This window comes from Phocoena sinus, chromosome 12, assembly GCF_008692025.1.
Source record: "Phocoena sinus isolate mPhoSin1 chromosome 12, mPhoSin1.pri, whole genome shotgun sequence".
In the NCBI taxonomy this organism is placed as follows: Eukaryota; Metazoa; Chordata; class Mammalia; order Artiodactyla; family Phocoenidae; genus Phocoena; species Phocoena sinus.
This window is the reverse complement of record NC_045774.1, coordinates 13,726,895-13,748,035: the sequence shown is the minus strand read 5'-3', so window position 1 is coordinate 13,748,035 and position 21,141 is coordinate 13,726,895. Positions and strand designations below refer to the sequence as shown.

The 21,141-nt window shown below is 40.1% G+C and overlaps 1 protein-coding gene across 21 annotated transcripts in view; it reads right to left on the bottom strand.

Moving 5' to 3' along the window:
* Nucleotides 1–21,141, bottom strand: part of SYNE1 (spectrin repeat containing nuclear envelope protein 1) — a 457,069-nt gene that overhangs the window by 246,488 nt on the left and 189,440 nt on the right. For 20 of the 21 annotated variants that reach the window (XR_004352467.1, XR_004352466.1, XR_004352464.1 and 17 more), the window contains 12 exons: nt 20,185–20,364; nt 17,995–18,145; nt 17,516–17,674; nt 16,133–16,315; nt 12,832–12,933; nt 10,545–10,748; nt 9,180–9,387; nt 8,259–8,371; nt 6,737–6,942; nt 5,567–5,722; nt 1,767–2,058; nt 783–955 (listed from right to left, as the gene is read on the bottom strand). Coding sequence is in view for 15 of the 21 variants with exons in the window: in XM_032650736.1 (XP_032506627.1) it covers nt 783–955; nt 1,767–2,058; nt 5,567–5,722; nt 6,737–6,942; nt 8,259–8,371; nt 9,180–9,387; nt 10,545–10,748; nt 12,832–12,933; nt 16,133–16,315; nt 17,516–17,674; nt 17,995–18,145; nt 20,185–20,364 (2,127 nt within the window). In the remaining 6 variants the exon portion in view is untranslated. Of the gene's footprint in view, nt 1–782; nt 956–1,766; nt 2,059–5,566; nt 5,723–6,736; nt 6,943–8,258; nt 8,372–9,179; nt 9,388–10,544; nt 10,749–12,831; nt 12,934–16,132; nt 16,316–17,515; nt 17,675–17,994; nt 18,146–20,184; nt 20,365–21,141 lie in introns of those variants that run through there. The other variant, XM_032650738.1, reaches the window with a different exon arrangement.

Below are 21,141 nucleotides of genomic sequence, written 5' to 3'. Positions count from 1 at the left end.
CTATTTATTAAGAGCATATTGAGCACACACTTCTTCAGTGATCAAACATAGAACCTTTAGAATGTGGCTCCTGGAATGGGTTTGGGTATTTTGGTATGACTTTTGAAAGTCATCTGTCCAACGAGCCAGCCAGATTATTTGTTGATACTCGGAGAAGAGGGAGGAAGATCAAGTCTCCCACTCACAAATATAACACAACAACAACAACACCTGGTGTAACAATCCGTATCTTCTCTACTTTCTCATCAGCGTCTAGCGCAGGGGGGTTGGGCGAGCTGGAGGATGTTTGTGTGAGGGTGTCCACGCAATGCAGGAGGTTGGCCTCACGCTAAATGCCAGGATACCCCATCGCCGGGGTGGTCAAGTACTCTCCCCATACCTCCATATCCCCAGTGTCAGTGATATTACTTCGGTTGAGAAAAAGATTTATATGTAAGCCTAACAGTTGCCAATGACTTAATTTCCCTTAAAAAGCAAAAAGTTATTAAAGTTGTTAAAGACCACATATCCTTGCTTTGCTGAATTGAAAGGAGGTACGATTCCATGAGAGGTATTATGGGAGATGCAAATATTACACACACACACACAAAGTAAACAAACAAACAAAACTGGCCTTTGCAGTTACAGAAAATACCATCTAGGCAAAGACAGACATGCACACAACTAGCTCTAATAATATGCTTGGAAACTCTCCTGCAGGATACCCTCAGTAAAATACCCATCATTTTACTAAGCCACTGGGTTTGAGTCAGGCAAAGATACACTAAACACAGGCTCTGTACCTCTGAGCACGGACGGAGGAGCTCATGATGTCAGCCCACACATCTTTAAGCGTCTGTAGCTGAGTCTCGATTACCTTCTGACCTTCCTTGTTGCTACTTCTCAAGGCCTGTTCCCCTTTGCCAATGGCCATATTCAATTTAACTTCCCCTTCACCTTTCATCAGGAGAATATCCTATGAAGGAAGAATGAACACTTGTCAGCAGGATTACTAAAACCTCCTGATGTTTTGAGAAATGGCTATGTTTCCCATGAGAATCAAGGTAGGGCACACCTTACTCATCTTAAAATGAAAAAACAACAACAACGTCAAACTCTGCGCCCTCTTGCACTGTAACACCTTACTTAAATGTGCGATGTCCGGGAGTCTGGGAGTCAGAGATGAACTCCGATTTAAGTTCCTGGACAACTTTGGGTCACCAGCCTAGAAATGGAACTTTACTGAATTTTGCATCAGAGAAAAAAAGAAGTCATTCTGAAAATGAAGACACACCTGTCAAAAACTTAACAGTCCCGTTTTCACTGCCTGGCTCATTTCTGCTTCTCAAGGTCACCTTCGCTGACTGCAGGCTGCGTTGGTAGCCTCTTTTGTACTTCAGTCATGGCCCCTACATACAGGCTGCACTGCAAGTAATAATTTACAGGTTGGTGTCTCCCACTAACTGTGAACTCCTGGAAAGCAAGGACTCATTTTTGTTTCTATATTCCTATCAACTTGCATAGTGCTTAGAGTAGAGTAGCTTTTCCATAATGTTTGCTAAATGTTCACTAAAAAACCTCAAAAGTTATTTTAAAGCTCTTTGAACAAAAATATTCCTTTACAAAAGAGAAAAATGATCCCTCCAAATCCTTTTTGCCCAGTTTCTCCATCTGCCTACATAATGCTCACGTGGAGGCTCACAGAACAACGAGGACCCAAGTGAAGCATTTGTGAATCTACTCAAAGTCTTCCGAAGGCAGCCGTGTCGGGCCGGCAGCCCGCGCACCTGCACTTGTGACAGCTGTCTCTCCAAGGCGTCTCTGCCCCCCACGGTGCTCTCTGCACAGGCCAGTCTGTCCTGCATATCTTTCACGCAGGACCACATGCTCTGCAGCGCTTCCTCCAGGGCCTCGTGCTCCTGCAAGGCCATCTGGCAGCTCCGGAGTTTCTCCTTGGTCCTTCGGAGTAAGTTCTGATAGTTAGTGAGGAGCTGGGAGCACAGGCGGGCTTCTTTCCCAGCGCCATGGCCTTCTTCACTGAGAAGCTGCCCTCTCTGGGAAAGCTTGTCAAGAGACTCTCTAAAGAAAACAAACAAACAAAAATTTAATTCTGACATTCTGGAGCACAGGGGAGTGACAACTGACTGTTGACATTAGAGCAGTGACCAGACAAGAGCTCACAGCTGACATGCCTTTCGGTGAGGATGCTGGGGACCCTCAGAGGGCTGGCTACCTCGTTCCCTGTGGTTTCTCTGAATGTAGTCAATTCACATGGGGGGTTTGATTCACTCTGTGCTACGCCTAGATGCCAGCCCACTGTACTGTTAGGGGTTCACTTCAGGAAATGGCCCAGGCCTGCCTCTTCAAGCCGATCTCTAACTTTTCTCCATTCCTAGCTAATGCTCTAACCATAAACAGCTCCCTGAAATTCCCCAAACGCTGTGTATCTATTGTATACACACGGAGGCTCCTGCTTCGTGAAAACTCTTCTGCTCTCTTCTGCTTCTTCTCTGATCGGCCCTTCAAATCTCAGTGCAGTTATCACATCCCCAGGAAGCATCCTGGTGACTCCTCTTCCGGGTGCCCTCTGCCTGTCTTACTCTCTCACCTCATACACTCTGTCTGTCTCAATCCACAAGGCTTTCACCTTCTAGAAGCCAAGGCTGTTACATTCATCTCATATCCCAGGACCCAGCAGGATGTCTGGCAGAGATAAAATGCCAAAAAAAAAAAAGTTTCTTTCAAAAGGCCATCTTATGAATACTTATGGGTTCTTTTGTTGTATCTTGGGAACTTTTCTCATCTCAGTTTGGGGTTATGTTAATTAGGTCAAGGGAAAACATTATCCTATGTGGCTGGGTAGGCTTCATCTTGTTTCATGGATGTCTGAATTCCGATCAGCACATCTATCAGGAAATGCCTGGGATACCAGAAGGGAGAGTACAGATGACATAACACAAACTGTTGTGAATGCTAGAAAAAGAATAGGAAGCTCATCTCCTACACTGTCTTTTCTTTTTTTTTTTCCTACTATGTAAAGAGCATCCTATGGGCCTCTGTGAGATACATAAGACTTATACAACATTACATATTCTTTAAAATACATCTCTTTTACTTGCAATCTGCTTGAGACATGAAGGTGAGACATGAAGGTGGCTTAAGCAAAGATGTGAGTTAAATAATAATTCAAGATGACAGATATCACTTGTTACCATGAGGAGAATTGCTTAATGGATGATAAAAATTCAATGATTCTCAAGTTTGGTGTTCGTTTGAAAAATGCAGGACATCCCCCCAAGATATGCAAAGTACTGGAAAATATTATGACAAAAAAAATCCAAAGGACTTGGGGGAGCAGGTGGTAAGCAAGTGAAAGAAGTCAGACGGCTCAGCTGGAGAAGCTGGGAGACCAGCAGAGCACATTAGGGTCATCTGGAGAAGCAGCCAGCGCAAAGAAGCTGGGAGCAAATACACCTAAGGACTCTTAGCATCTGGTCTTGGAATATCAGAGAGTAATAGCTCAGGAAGAATATGTAAAGTCATTTCAAATGTTTGAAAGGAGCAGAGAAGTAGGTCTGGCCGTGTAATACTGTACCTAACCAAGAGTCAAGATTTAAAAAGTAAATAAAGTGCAGTATAATTTTCAGAAAGTTACAGAGTTAGAATAATGCTATTATTCTGTTAATTCAGCAAATATTTTCTATTGTTGGCACTATACTAGATAAAGATGATAAAGACCCGATGGTCTCTGGCCTTGAGATACTCACCATTGGGGTGGGGTTTATAAAATTGAAACTGAGCAGGACCTTGTGGGGCCCTCCCAGGTAAAAAAAGCCCTTCTGTGTCCCCTGTCTCTTTGTTCATAGGAAAGCTGTAGTCTCCCAGGCCTCCTTGAGTCACAAAGGAGCAGGCTCAAACAGTTAACGATTAGGACAGTAGAGTCACAGAATCTTTAGTTCCTCCCTGAAGATACATAAGTGTCTGATGCACATTCCTGAGGTGTTTTGCAGATACTAAAACCTCCACCAGAGGGAAAAGGCTAACTGCATGGTGACCAGACTGTAGCCATGACATAAGCTGCTCCATCTTGAGCAGTACTGAATATGTGGCTTGCACAATTCCAGACACTGGCCTCAAGGAAATTGTAACAAACCGACCCTGGGATTGAAAATTAACTGTGCTTAAAATAATCAGTATGACACCGACCAGACTACTTACTGCATGATCAGTTTCAAGATGATTCTAGAAGCTAACTGTACTGTTTTGAACATAGTCTCTGTTTGCACACCCTTGAAGCTTTCCTTTAAAAGCTCTTGCCCTCTGATCGGCAGTGGGGGGAGTTGGTTCTTTGGGACATGAGTTCACCTTCTCCCTAGGATTGCCAGCTCCCTCAATAAAGCCATCTTTCCTTTTACCCAACACTTGTCTCTCAGTATCGGATTCTTGAGTGATGAGAAGCCTAACCTGAGTTCAATAGCAAAATCAAGAAAGTGTTTACCCCATGGTAAAGGCTCATGGTAAAGAGCTGGGACCAAAACATTCCAGGGAAATTTTATAATAGTCCTCAAACTAGCACACCAACAACAGCTGTCAGTAGGGGTTCTGTTTGTATACGTGTTTGTATGCTTGTTTTTTTCAAGACAAGGAATACTTAGCATGCTTGACCAAAAAGAGGACTCAGAGGGAACGGAATGAGTATGATATGAATTAGGCAAATTTTACTCAGTTCATCATGGTTGCTGATTTGGTTGATCAAGCAGGCTGGATACCTGCCTTCTGCTGCTCGAAGTGTATCTGCTCTGCAAGACGACAGTGAGACAGTTAAAAGAGTTTTGGCTCAAGCTGCCCTCCCCTAGTGGAAAGTGTTCTATCTTCCAATGCAAGAGTTCCAATGAAGCAACTGAAAATGCCAGGGGTGGAGTGTAAATTGAGGGAGCAAAGCCATGAAAGTGGTGGAGTCCAAAGCACAGGCCAGAGAACTCTGCCTGAGAAGGAGTCAGAAACATTTGCTCAGTTGGCAAGCAATAAGGAGACAAATATTGCAGTGGACAAAACGAACCTCTAGGACAGCCAGACTTCATGACCATACACCTTTTGCTTTACTAAGAATATTACGAGGATGGGGTAGATTGGAAATGGTGCTGGAGGCTGATGTGTGTGAAGAATATATGGAATTGGGGTCTCATTTATTTCTGTAAATGAAGGGTATCTTTATAATCACCTTATATCCTTATAATAACCCCCGAGAGGAAAATATTTTTTTATTATTATCATTATTATTATCACAATGCTTAAAAGCTAATATCAAGAAATATAGGAAATGAGTGGCCTGTCCAACTTGTTGAGCAAAGGGAGATGTCACTGGGTTGGAAACCAGCTCCTTACCTCCAACCCGATGCTCTCTCCAGATCACCACACTGCCACAGAAACACTGCACAATCATTTGTATGTCAGACATTCGGGGATAGAAACATAACCACCACCAACGAACCAACTAACCAGCCAACAACCAATCCAAATACCCAACCCACCAGACAAACAAACACTTGTTAGTAGGGAAAGAACCTATTCCACTTCTGCACCCTACCTTGCAGCCAGCAGTTCTCCCAGAAACATTTCAATTTTATGGACTTCGTTTTTCTTCTCAGGAATATGTTGTTTACTCTCTCCTAAGTCTTCTGTACTTAATCTTTCATCCATTTCATGGATCCAAACATTCAGCTTTCTGTGTTGATCTTCAAAGCTAAAGAAAACAAACACACCTTAGAGAAATTTTAATATCCTCATTATAGTAAATAAATTCCAATATCTGAGGTCACAATGTCTATGGCAATTAAGATCTCATGAATTTTCAAGTAGAGAAGAAAACCCGACAATAAGCCAATTAAATTATCCCTCATTTCAGTAACAAAATGACAAATTCTGGACATTTCTCTTGAGATACAAGCAAAAAAAAAGAAGCACCTCATCTTGCTGAGTTGATTTCCTTGGTAATTATAGCTGATAATTAACAACAAGATAACATTTCCATGTCAGTGGGCACTCAAGTTTGTGTCTTACTACAAAGACCCTGAATTGGGGCCAGTGGATAAATGGGGCAGTGGAAGCCCTGGGAGAAGAAGGGAAAGTCATCTCTGTGTCTTTGTACCTTATGGGGATTTGAATGTGCCACAAGAGCTCTAGGGCCCTTAAGTTTTGAAAACAACGTAAATTCTCTAAGAAACCTTGACAAGAGTCAGGCACATTACTCGCCAACCAAAAAGGCATTTTGATTATACTGACATCTTTCTTTTCCTAGCAATAGAAAATTTTTTTCTTTCTAATTTTATATTCACCCCTGTTGACATAGCTTCCTGACTGGAATCTTGATTCAGAGAAATACAGTAAGTGTTTTCTGCCATAATTCCAACCCAGCAGAAGGAGACACAGGAAAGGACTTGGGTAATCTAAAACCTGGGTATCAAAACTCTAACATCTCGATTTAGCCAAACAGACAAAAAAATACATGCATTTATGCCATTAAAAATAATTAATGAATATAATTCCTTTCTTTTTCTATATAGAAAATAAAGCCAAATGATGCCATCAGAGTTTGAGCAATGAATTATTGTCCTAGTATGAACATGTACTTCAGGTCAAAATTTATTAGAATTTAAACTCACAGTTTCAAATATTTTTTGCTTATTCCCAATGGGTCTTTAAATCCTGAAAATATATTCTGTGTATGATGAAGTCTATGCTTGTCAAAACAGCCTACCTCCCAAGTTCCAAAGCACAGTCTTGAAGAGCCTGTTTGTCTTTAAGGCATTGTTTCAGAAATGCTTGAAACTCTTCATTAGCCTTTGTAATTTGCTCCTGAATGCTACCAACAATTTGTTTAGGCAAATGTGCATACAAAGTCTGCCCTTCTCGAGTCACTGCATCAAGCTTGCTCTGCCCATCACTGACAGAGTCCAAAAGGTTCTGTTTCGGGAAATAAAGGTAATAGAAAACATTTGTTATTATTCAAAGACCCTGTTGCATGGGAGCATTAATTACAGTTCTGACCGGAGAAAGCGGAGCAAGAGAAGAAAAACAGAGCCCAAAGGAAGAGGCCTTTAACAAGGCTGGAGTGAGAATGGCGTATACAATTGGATATAATCAAGACTCAGAACGGAGGACGGTGCCAGGCAGTCACTGGAACCACTGAGGACCAACTGCGAGCAGCATCGAGCTGGAAAGGATGATGCTCTCATCAAGGTCTGTGCTCAGTCTCTCCCCATTCCCACCATCCCAATCTGGTCCAGGCTCCACCTCCTCACATGGTTACCTGTCTCCACCCCTCCTCCTTGTCTGACCCTGTCTTCAGATCCCTTACTTTCTTGGTGTGCACCTCTTCCTTGGAAGATCATATGCATATGGGCGTGGCTTCAACAGAGCACAAGAAGCCCAGGACTGCTGCGCCACCCCTGCCTCTCCACTGAGCTCCACGGTGGCATCTGTGATCGTCACTCAGACTTTTCTTCGTGGAATTCCACTGCATCTCAAGCCTCAAAGGGGACAACTCCACATCTGAATTCACCAAGCCTCCTGCAAAACCGCTTCCTGTATTATAATGCTCTTCCTACCCTGACTGCTAATGAGTTATCTACGTAATTGCCATCACCCATTAGGCCACAAAATCCTCATGCTCCTCATTAACTTTCTAAAACTATTTTTATAAGACTTAACACAGTGCTTTGCTCAGATCAGTCGCTTGAACAAGCTGGCCAAAACTCAATTTGAACCTAGGCTCCTATCAATCATTCTTACCTCTGCATCACAATGGCCTTCCCTTACCAGAATTTATACATTTTTCATTGTCTGTAACACCTATAAAATCTATAATATCTATTGCTTTTATTTGAATATATCGTAGCTCCAAATTTAGATGATAGGTTATTAAAATACACAAGCCATGTCTTCTTTCTTAAAACTCCTTCATGATAATGATGTTAAATAAATACAATTATTTATGCTTTTACTGCTATAAAAACTGAAATCAGGTTTAATTCTGAATGAATTCCAAAGAATGATCAACAGGCTAAAAAAGAGAGGAAAGGGATCTAGAAATTCTAACATTTTCTCAACTTACTTTTCATATATTAACTATCTCCTTTCAAGTCAAGAAACCTCATTCTGTTAGGGAAGAAGAAAAATTTGAAGAAAATAAGGTTTGGGGAAATAGATGGTTTAGGTCTGACTTGAAGGCACTTGAGTGCAGTTTAGGGAAGAAGGAAAAGCAGTGCCAGCTTGCATACCTGAAGATCATGGAGCTTTGCCTCCAGAACTTTGCTGTCCCCAGTTCTATCTGATGATTCCTTTGCCGCTGCCTTTATTCCAGAAAACCACTCTTGAAATTCCTGCATAGACTCTTTGGAAAGTAACGAAAATAAGAAATACATCCAAAACATTGAGAGAGCTTCCAGGATGACCACAATGAATTAATTCTGGCCTTCAGCCCACTGCATCTTGCCTTACAACAAATATTCCAGAAAGAAAACAACAACGATAATAATATAGAATATAATACAGTATGATCTATAATCATGACTGTTCATGGTAGAATTGAGAAATTATCTCAGATATAAGACTGAAAAGAAAATCATATTTCTGACATGTTTGATTTCCCACTGTGTTTCCTTTGGCAAAGCAAGATAATTGCCTGATTATGTCAGATTGAGCAATGCTCTAGAGGCGTTAAAGCCATTCCTATGGCAAAGGGAAGAACCATCTCCTCTGCCCACCACGCTGACTTAGAGCATCTTACATTCACACCACAGCAGAGGCACAACTGTGTAGGAGGCCGAGTCAGGGACATATGACCAGCAATTTCCTGAATTACATGGCTGCTGTTTCACAGCCTCTCCTAAGATCCAGGTTTACCGTGTCCCTTCATCATAGCGGTGGGACTCATTTTCCACATAAATGAGCTCTACCCAGAAAATCCAGATGGAGTTCAGATTCCTCAAGATGGCGGACTCCTACTCTCTTAAGGAGAAAAAGGAAGAATTCTGCGTATGGTGAGAACCCAACCACAACAATCCGATTGCTCAAATCTCACCACACACACATGTAAAACGCTACCCTTGTGGAAAGTTTTCTGGCAGTTTCTAGGCAGCATTTGGTTTGGACCGTGTCTTGTAAACAAACTGTTCAAGCTAAGACCTGTCAGAGCTCACCACTGAAGTGTTCTTCCAGAGAATCCTGAAGGCTGGCCTGTGTCTTGCAGCAGGACTGGCTCACAGCCTCATGTCTCTTCATCAGCCCCGTCACCTCACTGCCCAGGCGCTCCAGCTCCACTGAATGGTACTTACGGCACAAGCTATTGAGATTTTCTTGGGTGGCACTGATGTTGCTTTTCTGACTTTGAAGTTCTTTTTGTATTTCCTACAGAATAAAAATATGCCGTGAAGGATATTCATCACATTCAAGAGAAATATTCCATACACTCCACTCTGGAATGTTTTTTTGGAAACTGATGTTGTTGAAATCCACTCAATAATGTATATATTTTTGTCGGACTTTTTTTTTTGAGTATTTGTGATAGATTTGTGTTGACTCTTTCAGAATTTTGCCCAGTTCTCCTTGGGAACAACAGCAAACACTGTGGAGAGGTAGCTAGGATTGGGGTTATAGTTTAGGATTTCAAGCAAATTGAAAAGGTCTTTGTGGATTCCAGCCCAGGATCTTGGGTTTAGTTAGTAGATTAGAAGCTATTATATGAATTGAGTCATCCTCCTATGTTCACATGTTCCTTGGGCTACTTGGGCTTTGTTTCAGGATCACAGGCCACATCAAAAGCACCGGTAGTTAATTTTAAAAGCGAGGTCCTTAGTCTCAAGTACAGTAAGAAAATATGCTAAAAGAGCACAGAACACATATGTTGTTTTCTCAACCATTTTTTAAAAATATATCCCTTGGGGCTTCCCTGGTGGCGCAGTGGTTGAGAGTCCGCCTGCCGATGCAGGGGACATGGGTTCATGCCCCGGTCCGGGAGGATCCCACATGCCGCGGAGCGGCTGGGCCCGTGAGCCATGGCCGCCGAGGCTGCACGTCCGGAGCCTGTGCTCCGCAACGGGAGAGGCCACAAGAGTGAGAGGCCCGCATACTGGGAAAAAAAAAAAAAAAAAAATATATATATATATATATATATCAGGATGAAAGCAGTCATGCTGACCAATAAAAGTAATTAAGTGATGAAAAACTACTAGGCATTCAAGTTTGAAAATGTGTAAAAATTCAAACAGTTCTTCTATAGGCTCCCACCTTTTTATTAAAAAAATCTCAACAACTACAACCTATGAGTAGGTCCTATAGCAATGCATGCTTTCTGTTTTTAGAATATTTGTCTTTGGTTTCTTAGCACCTGCATTCAGTTCTCCATCTGTTATTTGCTTTGCTGTCTCCTGTATCATGAATTAGTTGGTTTGGTGTTAACATGGGTAATTGATAACAGAGGTTACATTTTTATTATAGTCACCAAAAAACAGGAGAATTAATATTAGTATTGAAATGTAAACACTTAGCGATAGTTTATGACTTACCTTCACTTTTTTCAGTCCTTCACAAGTCTCAGTTTGGGCACAGTTTATCAACGATTCTTCTAGTTTTGTCAGCCAGGTTGCAATGTCATTAATAAACTTCTCCACTTGTGCACTCTGAGAGGTGAACTCTTTCAAGGTTCCTTTTGCCTCTTCAGCAATTTCTTTGGCATGCTCCAGTTTCTGCCTTAAGTCGGCTTCTATAAACTAAACATAAAGTAAGATTTCATTAAAATCTGTGAAGACCAGAGCATTCGTTCGGTAGGATTCGTTCATCTGCAGCTTAACTGTAAAAATCGCAGAAGCCTAACCATGGATGCTAATTCAACTTTTCTAAGAAGGAAAATCAGTGGGTACAAGTTGCCAAATATCTTAAGTAATGGGAAAATGGAAAGAGTGAGGATTACCGTTAACACTGGGCTTTTTAAAGTGGAAGCTTTGACTGAGGTTCCAGGGAATCCACGAGATCCCATTTCCAAAGCAGAGCTCGACTTACACGGAGTAACCAAGCTGGGGACCAAAAACCTGCTCTTCATTCTCCCGGGAAATACACACTTTTCGCCCTGAAGCAGTCGCTACTTTGGACAAGCACCACTTGGGGATTTTATAATGGAGCAACGTCATTTTCATCTCCTATTTAAAATATTCGGTGAGGCTAGTTCTTCTCTCCTCCCTGGATGATTGATTTTGGGAGGGCCCTGAACTTCTCTAGCCCCACGCATAATAATAAAAGGACTTATCATCGTGATCAACTGCAAAGCAGTTTCAATTCCTCATTTAGAACATCTAGTCCCATTTAATAATCAAAACTTTGAACTGAAAGCTAAGATGTTTTTTCCTATCCTCAGCTCAGACTAGCTGCAAACAGGAAGCCTCCAGTGGAGAAAGAGGCCAAGTGCCTTTTTTGCTCTTTCTTCACATTCTTTCTGCTCACTGACTTTTACATCTCTTTAACTCCTAGCTGCCGAGGCCTGTTCATCCCCCAGAAGCCTTCTTAGGTACCCTGAGATGCACACAAGTAATGCTCTCCTCCTCCTTTCCTTTCATAATTCATTTCTGGGCCAGAGGTCACATGCTGGCGTTTCATCCCAGATGACTCTGGGATTGCAGGCCACTCAAAACAATCATTTCTCCTTTGGCAAATACATCAGCAGTCAGCCAGCCTGTCTCTCACCCTTAAGGTCTTACGTGGTGGGAGTTAGATACTAGACTCCTGTGTCTGCCAGCTGCAGGGGGCATATGCCATGCCCTCTAGACGGTACTGTCAAAATCCTTCTCATTTTGAGGTAAGATGCAGGCACCCCCATACTTCCTCCCTGAGTATAGGTTGGGGTGTGTGTGTAAGAGAGAAACCAGAGAACAACAGAAGCTCCCTCTCAAAACCCTGCCTCCATCTTCACTCTTGCAAAGTCCAGCTGTTACCCGCGTATGCCCCTGATACGCGCAAGCTCTCCTCTTCAGTTCTGTGCATGATCAGCATCCCTTTTGCTTATCCTTTTGCTTCAGGTGAAACTTCTAACCTTCTGGTACAAGTATATCATCCGCCAATGACACTAACTGAGGGATACACAGCCTTGGGTCAGAGGATAAGTATAGGTGATCAAACAAAATTGACTTGTTAGCAAGAAACAGTAGATAAGGAAGAAATGGGAAGAGAGAAGATGAGGGCAGCAACAAACAGACGGCTTAAAGTAATGAGTTAGAACCCTTGGCCCCAAGCCCAGTGCTGGCTGCTCCCAGGCTCCCTCACTGAAGCAGCCCAGTTTGCCTGGTCAGACCTAGTCTGCCTGGCCTGTCTCCCCGTGCCTGTGGACGTGCGCCATCTAAAGGGCCTTGAAGGGAGATTTGGGATCGTGATCCCTCAAACGCCACTATTCAGTAAATGGATTAGAAAAATGTCAATAAGAATATCAATATTCATACATGTGGTTTCTGTTTCTGTGTAGGCTTAAAATGGTCCATGAGGCAAGTTGGATGCCACCACTTCCAAAATTTAGTAAGGAAAAAAGGAACTAATCTTATTATAATATTTGAGTTGGAAATATGCTATTAATACTAGCACAAGGAATTCTGAAAATGTTAATATTTTAACCCCCGTATCTGATAACGTCTACGTGCTTACTTGGAATTACAATGATAACAATAAGAATATACACGCACATACACATATACATGTACTTTGTAAATAAATACATAAAGTGTGTGTGTATATATATATGGACATATATATATACACTTTTTTGAGAATGTACAGTATATAGAGTTATCACAAACTTGATTGAGTGCTTACCTGAAGATCTGGTGGTGTTTCTGGATTTTTAGTTAATTCTTTAAGATCGTTAACTTTGGAATGAAGTTCTTCTAATCTTAATGCTCTCTTTCTAACTTCAGACTGCAAAATAAAAGACAAAGGGGAAAAACATAACTAATCAAAACACTGACATGTTATACTTGGCATTTAATAATTTCGAGCATTAACTCTGTCAAAAAGCCCCAACTTTAACCCAGGGTAAACCAAAACAAAACGAAACAAAAAACAAAAAACTAAAACCAAAACTCTGCTTCATTTTCTGAGGACTCTCATTATTTGTGAACGTGGAAAAATGTCACCATTAACTTTCACTGGGAATGTGAGGAAGTATGCAGAACTTTCTTTCTTCCCACCCTCTTTTATTGGAAAAAAATGCTCCTGGAAAAAATTAAACATTAACCGAAAGTCTTGAGTCAGCGGGGATTTTCAACAGACTAACTGTCGTTTATCTATTAGCATTAATATCATTGGCTACTATGGCAGCATTAAAGTCTTGGGAAAGCATTTCAAAACAAATACACAACAGGAGTGCCTCTTAATTACTGTAGACTATATGTAATACAGAAGAAATATCTCAAATAGACATTTAAAGGGTGGTTAAATAGAAATCAGGTTAATTAGGAAATTGACATCTAACATTTTGACTTTTGTCTTCTTTTTTTTTGGGGGGCACCAACACTAACACAAGAAGAAGGAAGAATAATCAAAGAATCATTATGGAACAAATTAGACGCTTGGAAACTTCATTAGTTACCTGGGCCCATGAAGGAACATTTTTTTTTTAACATCTTTATTGGAATACAATTGCTTTACAATGGTGTGTTAGTTGTTGCTGTATAGCAAAGTGAATCTGCTACACATACCCCCATATCCCCTCCCTCTTGCGTCTCCCTCCCACCCTCCCTATCCCACCCCTCTAGGTGATCACAAAGCACCGAGCTGATCTCCCTGTGCCCTGCGGCTGCTCCAGGATCTCCCTGAACATTTTAATAAAGTATCCCTCTCAACTTAAATGTGGTATTTTGGTGCTTTGTAGACACTAACAGACCTCCTGATGCCTTCAATCTAGAAAGTGATTTACTTGCCCAGTAAGGATTAATGAATTGCCTGCCAGGCCCACTGGCCTTCCCCAGAAGCAGCCTGGGAAATTAAGGAATCACCCCTATGCACCTAAACGTCATTTCCTGCACTGCAGCAGCCACGACACTGTCGGGCACCAGGCTGAATCCAGCTCACTGATTTTACTAGCTGGTGCATCACAGAGCATAGCATAAAAATCCCACCTCTGTGAGTGACTGAACTTGGACATAACAAACGTGGCTGAGGCCCACTGGCTCCCTGGATCCCAGAGGTCAGTAGGAGTATCCTCCAGGCTGGTTGAACAGCTGGCCCTGATCCGTAGCATTCACCACCACTTTTTTTTTTTTTTTTTCGGTACGCAGGCCTCTCACTGTTGTGGCCTCTCCCGTTGCGGAGCACAGGCTCCGGACGCGCAGGCTCAGTGGCCATGGCTCACGGGCCCAGCCGCTCCGCGGCATGTGGGGTCTTCCCGGACCGGGGCACGAACCATGTCCCCTGCCTCGGCAGGCGGACTGTCAACCACTGCGCCACCAGGGAAGCCCCCATTTACCACCATTTTGAGCTACAGCATGATGTCACAGAACATGGAGTTGGAAGCACCACACAGGTGTACACGTTCTATAGTATTTCCATCATATGTATATAATAAGTGTCAATAACTCAAGAGCCAGATAACAGTAATGGTCAAATAATAATTAGGAAGTGATAAGTTTGGGGAATTCATCACTTTCATTTTTAATACAACTTAATGGTACAGTTATTTACAATTTAATTTTTAATAATGGTTGTGTTTATCACTGGCTCACAAAATTCCTGAAAACGTAGTGACTTTTTGTGAGCTGGTGCAAGCTGTACTCCAGTACACACCACTGTTTGAGCTGTTATGTTAATTTAACACCAAAGGTAACAACTAAAGAGACTGTGGGATCCCTCTCCTGACTGTACTTTTGGTCTGGATAATTCCCTCTACTTATGTTTGCTCTTCGAAATAGAAACAACCTATAGAATGTTCTTTGGGTAAATATCGCTGATAACTTAGGCAATACAGATGATTCAACAACATTTTATTCAGACTGCAGTCACCTTTCATGTGTCTGTCATGTTCCATATGTGTGCCAGGCCCAGCACTGGGCCCTGGAGCACAGAATGTGAACAGTCTCTTCCCTCACCAAGGGCACAGTCAGTCCCCTGCTTTGTGAAGCAGGTTACCTCTGGTCACTCTATTTCCCCTTACCCTACTTCATTTTTCATCATAGCCCAATTACCACTTGACATTTTACATATGATATATATTGTAATGTAAATAATGTAAATACCATAAGCGTAGTGACTTTGTCTGTTTTACTATTAAATTCTCAGTGCCCAAAACAGTGCCTGCCATATTTTAGGTGCTCACTGGGAATCTGATGAGCAGATGAATAAATGAATGCAAGAAATGGGAGTTTAAAAGAGGAATTTAAAATAAATTGGCCACTAGAACTTTAAAAGCCCACTTTCCGTGGAAATCTGTGACCCTCCACCGTGGAAATCTGTGACCCTCCAATCTCCAGTTTTCTTCCACTTCTACAAAGCCAATGGAAGAATCCAGCACCTAAGTTAAATGTTCAGAACCCATGGTAAGTACTCAGTAAACATTTTGTTTGAATGAAGAAAAAATAGATATTAAATATCATTAGATTACAAACATTTTCAATTTGGTTTTCCGATAGGAAGGTGCCATAATCTCAGATGAATGGGACAAATTGTAGATTTTATGAATTTTACTTTTCTACTAATACTTTAAGAGCCCCAACTAAGAAATGATAAAAATGCAAAAAAGAAAACATCCCTCTTATCCATAGCCGAATCAACTTTCAAGTAAACAGCAAAAGACAGTAAAGAGCTTTATTACACTTATTATGTGTCTTGAAAGGAAGAATGAACTTTACTTTTTGTTTCCAGTGGTTTATTTTCTTTCTTTTTTAAATTGAAGTATAGTTGATTTACAACATTGTGTTAGTTTCAAGTGTACAGCAAAGTGATTCAGTTATACACAAATATGTATTTTTTCCAGATTCTTTTCCCTTATAGGCTATTACAAAATATTGAGTATAGTATGTGTCTTGAAAGGAAGAATGAGCTTTAAAAAAAAAGACACAATTTTTTATACGCTGGTCAATGATGTACCACAAGCTCACATATGAAGGTAAAGGCATTTTACCTCAAATTCTTTCAGGAATTCTTCTGCTTTGAGGCTGTTATTCAGGTTGCTGACGCTTTTGGTCAGCTGTGGAACAGAATTGTTTGTCCACCCGTCGATCTCATCTTTACTTGTAAGTACATCATCCCAAATGGACAGGCCTACTCTCAGCCTGTCCATGTTTTCCTCAATTTTCTCTGCTATCTGGGATAGAAAAGAGAGGCCATATCATTAAATCTGAGGCTTTCAGATGCTCTTTGCCCACCGAAGTATTAAATATGTCAATGCTTCCTTCATATTCTGACTGAAAAACAAAGTTTTACAAAAATTATTATAATCGAATTAGTGCTCCTGGCTCAAGTAAATGCTAACCATTACATAAAGTATTTCTGTCATTAGGAGAGTTGATTGAATTTTGATTTTCATCTGTAAATTGGAAAACAATAACAGGTCTGTTGCAGTCTACTATAATATAACTCACTCTAAGGTTTAGTTTTACAGGATAGGAGTCTAGCTAGGGCAGTACTGTATATATTTTTGAAAATGACACAATAAGCCCTTTTATTTGTAATGCTGAGATATAAAAATGTGCATACTTAGACTTGGACACATTATAGAATAAGTAAATGCACAGGAGAACAACCTACTCTGCATGGTTAAAGTATTATTAGTATTACTGTTTAACAATCTTCCCATAATAAGAATACCATTTTAAAAGTGGAGGCAGATGAGGTTCTCTGAAGTCCCCAAATTATTTGATTATCATATGCAAACATCAATATCTAACTTCAGTAATTTAGCTTAAGTAAGGGAATCCACTGTAGGTTAAACTTCTGAACCTAAATATTGATAATAGGGGAGCGACAGAATCACAGGAATTATGAGCTGGAAAACAATGTAAAATATGTATGGATTAAGATGTAGAGCTCCAGAGAGATCGAGTGACCTGTTGTATGGGCACATAGCTAGCAAATGACAGAGCAAGAACTAAAAGCCAAGGATGTAAACTACAAGTCCAGTGCTTTTCAATGCACAATTATAGTCTTATTACTTTAAATTATTATCCATTATTGTTTAATATTCTGGAAGATGTTTATAAATTATTCTTCTATTTTACCCATGATCCCAAGGTTTAGAAAAGAAAAACATTTAGAGTTATAAATATGTTATGATTGAAGCTATCAAATGAAATTCTAGAAAACCTGCCAATTTAACAAAATAAAGCAAATAATTTTTAACTATTTCTAAATTGTATGTGAACACTATTTCTTTTAGAGTATCATTTTGAATTTAGCGTTAAAAGTTAAAAAAGGAAGTCACATTCCTGAATAATCCTTGCCCAAAAATGTGACTGAGAAATGTGAATATATAAACTATTCATAGAATCCCAGGTGGTGAGCTTACATCCAGCCATTTGTCCACAGTGCTTTCCATGTCTGTTTTCACCAAGATGAAATCACCACTGTGAATTTTTTTCAGCTCAGACAACAACTGTTTTCCTTTACTGGTAAAATCATCCAATTCTTTCTGTTTATTACACATTTCATGCTTGGCAGTTGCATGCTATGGACATAAATGTTTCCTTAATTAATAGAACAACCAGAGATATGTCAAGAATTTATAACCATTTGCCTCTAAGAAATTTAATTCATGGTTGACCTTATGCAGAAACCACTGGTAATAATGAGCTATACAGACATATATAATTTTCTCCAATTGCTAGAATCCCAGAATATAAGTATTCCTAAAAGAAAAGGTTGAGCTTGTCAGCATGAATTAGCTATATCTAAATATACTGACAAGAGTTTTATAGGGAATGCATTATGCGTAAAAACAAATCTACTAACAAAGTCTAATAAAATAAATACATCTTGAATTATTACCTTTGCTAAAGCCCACTTAAGGTCCTCCTGATCTTTTACAGTAGTTCTGGTTACAATCACATTGCTGGCATTTTCTAGGACTTTAGTTACAGCTGACTTCAAATTCTGATACTCTCTCATTAAGTCAATAAGTCCACAGCATAGACCCTGGCTGTAATGATTAAGAAAATACATCATTTATTGTCACATATCAGGATAGGGAAGAGTTCCCCCACGATTGGACTTGATATATAACTACATAAGGGTACTCTGATAAATGCTGGAATCAAGGGAAAACCTATTTCCACCTACTGATGTCAAAAGCATTCTGGCCAATCTGACTTAACCCTAATGTCCAAAATGTTCTCCATGAATGAAGAATCCACCTAGTCATTAAAACAAAATCTGTTAAATTTTTAAAAAAATTATCTGTGATTTAATTACTTCATAGTATGTGAGTTGAGGGGAAGGAAACCCACTCCTCCCCCAAAAACCCAAAAACCAAAACAAACAAAAACTACTGCTCAATAATTAAAGTCCAGCGACTTCCCTGGTGGTGCAGTGGTTAAGAATACGCCTGCCAATGCAGGGGACACGAGTTCGAGCCCTGGTCCGGGAAGATCCCACATGCCATGGAATAACTAAGCCCACAAGCCACAACTACTGAGCCCACGTGCTATGACTACTGAAGCCCGCGTGCCACAACTACTGAAGCCCATGCGCCTAGAGCCTGTGCTCCGCAACAGGAGAAGCCACTGCAATGAGAAGCCCGCACACCACAGCGAAGAATAGCCCCTGCTCACCGCAACTAGAGAAAGCCCACGCACAGCAACAAAGACCCAAAGCAGCCAAAAATAAATAAATTTATTTTTTAAAAAAATTAAAGTACATATGAGATTTTCTTTTCCATTTTAAGAACACAAATTTTCATTAAATATGAATCCCCCAAGAATCGTCAAAATATAAGAGAGTTTTTGTTCACAAGAGTAAAGTGCCTTTGAGCAAACAATTCTTCATCCAGGAATTTTTCAAAAGAAAGAGGTGTGCACTAAGATTTGGGTAAAATTATATCCTTCACACCATTATTTGTAATAGGAGAAAACTTAGAAATAACCCAAATGTTAAAAATAGGCCAATAAGTGAATAAATTGTGATACATTCTTATGATTGAATACTATGCAACCTATAACAAATCACAATTTAGGAGAAAATTTAATAACGTGGAATAAAGTTTTTTCAATATGGTTAAATTTTTAAAAGCCTATATTAATAGTCTACAGTATATAATATGTATATACAATGTATATACATTGTATACATGTATACATAAAAATTTAAATATGAATGTTACAGATGCTTATGTATACATAAAAATTAAATATGAATGTTACAGATGCTTTATTTGTAGTCGCCCGAACTGGAAAGATCCCAAATATCCATTAGTTGGTGAATGGATCAACTGTGGTACACCTAGTAAATGGAATGTCATTCAGCTATAAAACTAGACTGGACTCTGTAGATACATATCACAAATGTGCATTGAGCTAAGTAAAAGAAGGTATTTAACCAAGTGTAGTAAAAACTTATGTATACACCAAAAAATGACCACGAGTGTTTAGATATGCTTTATTTACAATTGTCCAGACTGGAAAGAATCCATTTATGTGTGATTCTGAAAAAGATGATACTACAGAGACAGAAAAATGATCAGTGGTTGCCAGGGATTGGGAGTGAGGGGAGGGACTGATGACAATGAGACATAAGGGAATTTTTTCAGGGGGTAGAACTGTTACTGTGAAATTTGATAGTTGTGATAGTTACACAACTGCATGAGTTTGTTAAACTTCTACAGTTTAAGGGTATACACTTAAAAGGATGAATTTTACCGTATGTAGAACATACCTCAATTACAAACAAATACAACAAAATGAAAAAGAAAATCAGGGGTTAAGACTCTCCTGGTGGCACTTTGAAACTGTTGACAACTCTGGATTTTAAGCGTCAAATTTTGTATGTAATTGTTATCTCAAGACAACTTCCTCAACAAAGTTCTGTAGGACTAAATTTTTAATATTACTAAATAGACACAATACCTAAGTTGGCAAAAGATATTAAACTCTTGATCACACCAAAGCAAATCAACAGGCAATGGCCCAATGTCATAAATTAAGTAGAAAGTTAAAAACAAAAACTGAGAAGTTTTTTACTTACTTTTCATGAATTAGTTTTTTGGTGTCATCCCAGGTAACCTCTAAGCGGTTTATCTCCCTGTCGACTTCAGGTGCAAAGACTACATCTTTCTGAGCAATTTGCTTAGCTTTGTCTTTCAGCCAACATAGTTCATGCTCATGAGAATTCAATTCATCTTCTAACTGATTGAAAACTCTCAACCTGCAAATTAAAATGTTATTTTATCATTAATTTACTAAAGGTAGTGAACTAGTATTTCCTTTCCATAAAGCATGCATATTGGTAGCTAGAAAAGCTTTTAACACAGCAATTCATGTATATCAATGGATAAAGATGTTTTTAAAGTTAACTTTGCATAATTCAGACTGTACCTCAGAAAACATTTTAAGTCATTCTTACTATTCACCTTCAAACTGCTATTAAGTTTGTATTCTCTTTCTATTTTGCTTTGGTGGTACAAGAATTTTGACTAGGGCCGACATTGGAGGTAAAGTAGGTGAGTACTTATTGAAAGGTCATTGCTAAGAAATTCTTCTGGGGACTTCCCTGGTGGCACAGTGGTTAAGAATCTGCCTGCCAATGCAGGGGACATGCGTTCAAGCCCTGGTCTGGGAAGACCCCACATGCCACAGAGCAACTAAGCCCGTGCGCTACAACTACTAAGCCTGCGCTCTAGAGCCCGCGAACCACAACTACTGAGCCTGCACGCCACAACTACTGAAGCCCTCGTGCCTAGAGCCCGTGCTCCACAACAAGCGAAGCCACCGCGATGAGTAGCCCACGCACCACCACGAAGAGTAGCCCCCGCTCCCTGAAACCAGAGAAAGCCCGCGCACAGCAACGAAGATCCAACACAGCCAAAAATAAAAATAAATAAAAAAGAAGTTTAAAAAAAAAAAAGAAAGAAATTCTTCTCTGCCATGCATGAAGTTCGACTCATATTAATAGTAATATTTAAAAATAAAACTTTACCTACTT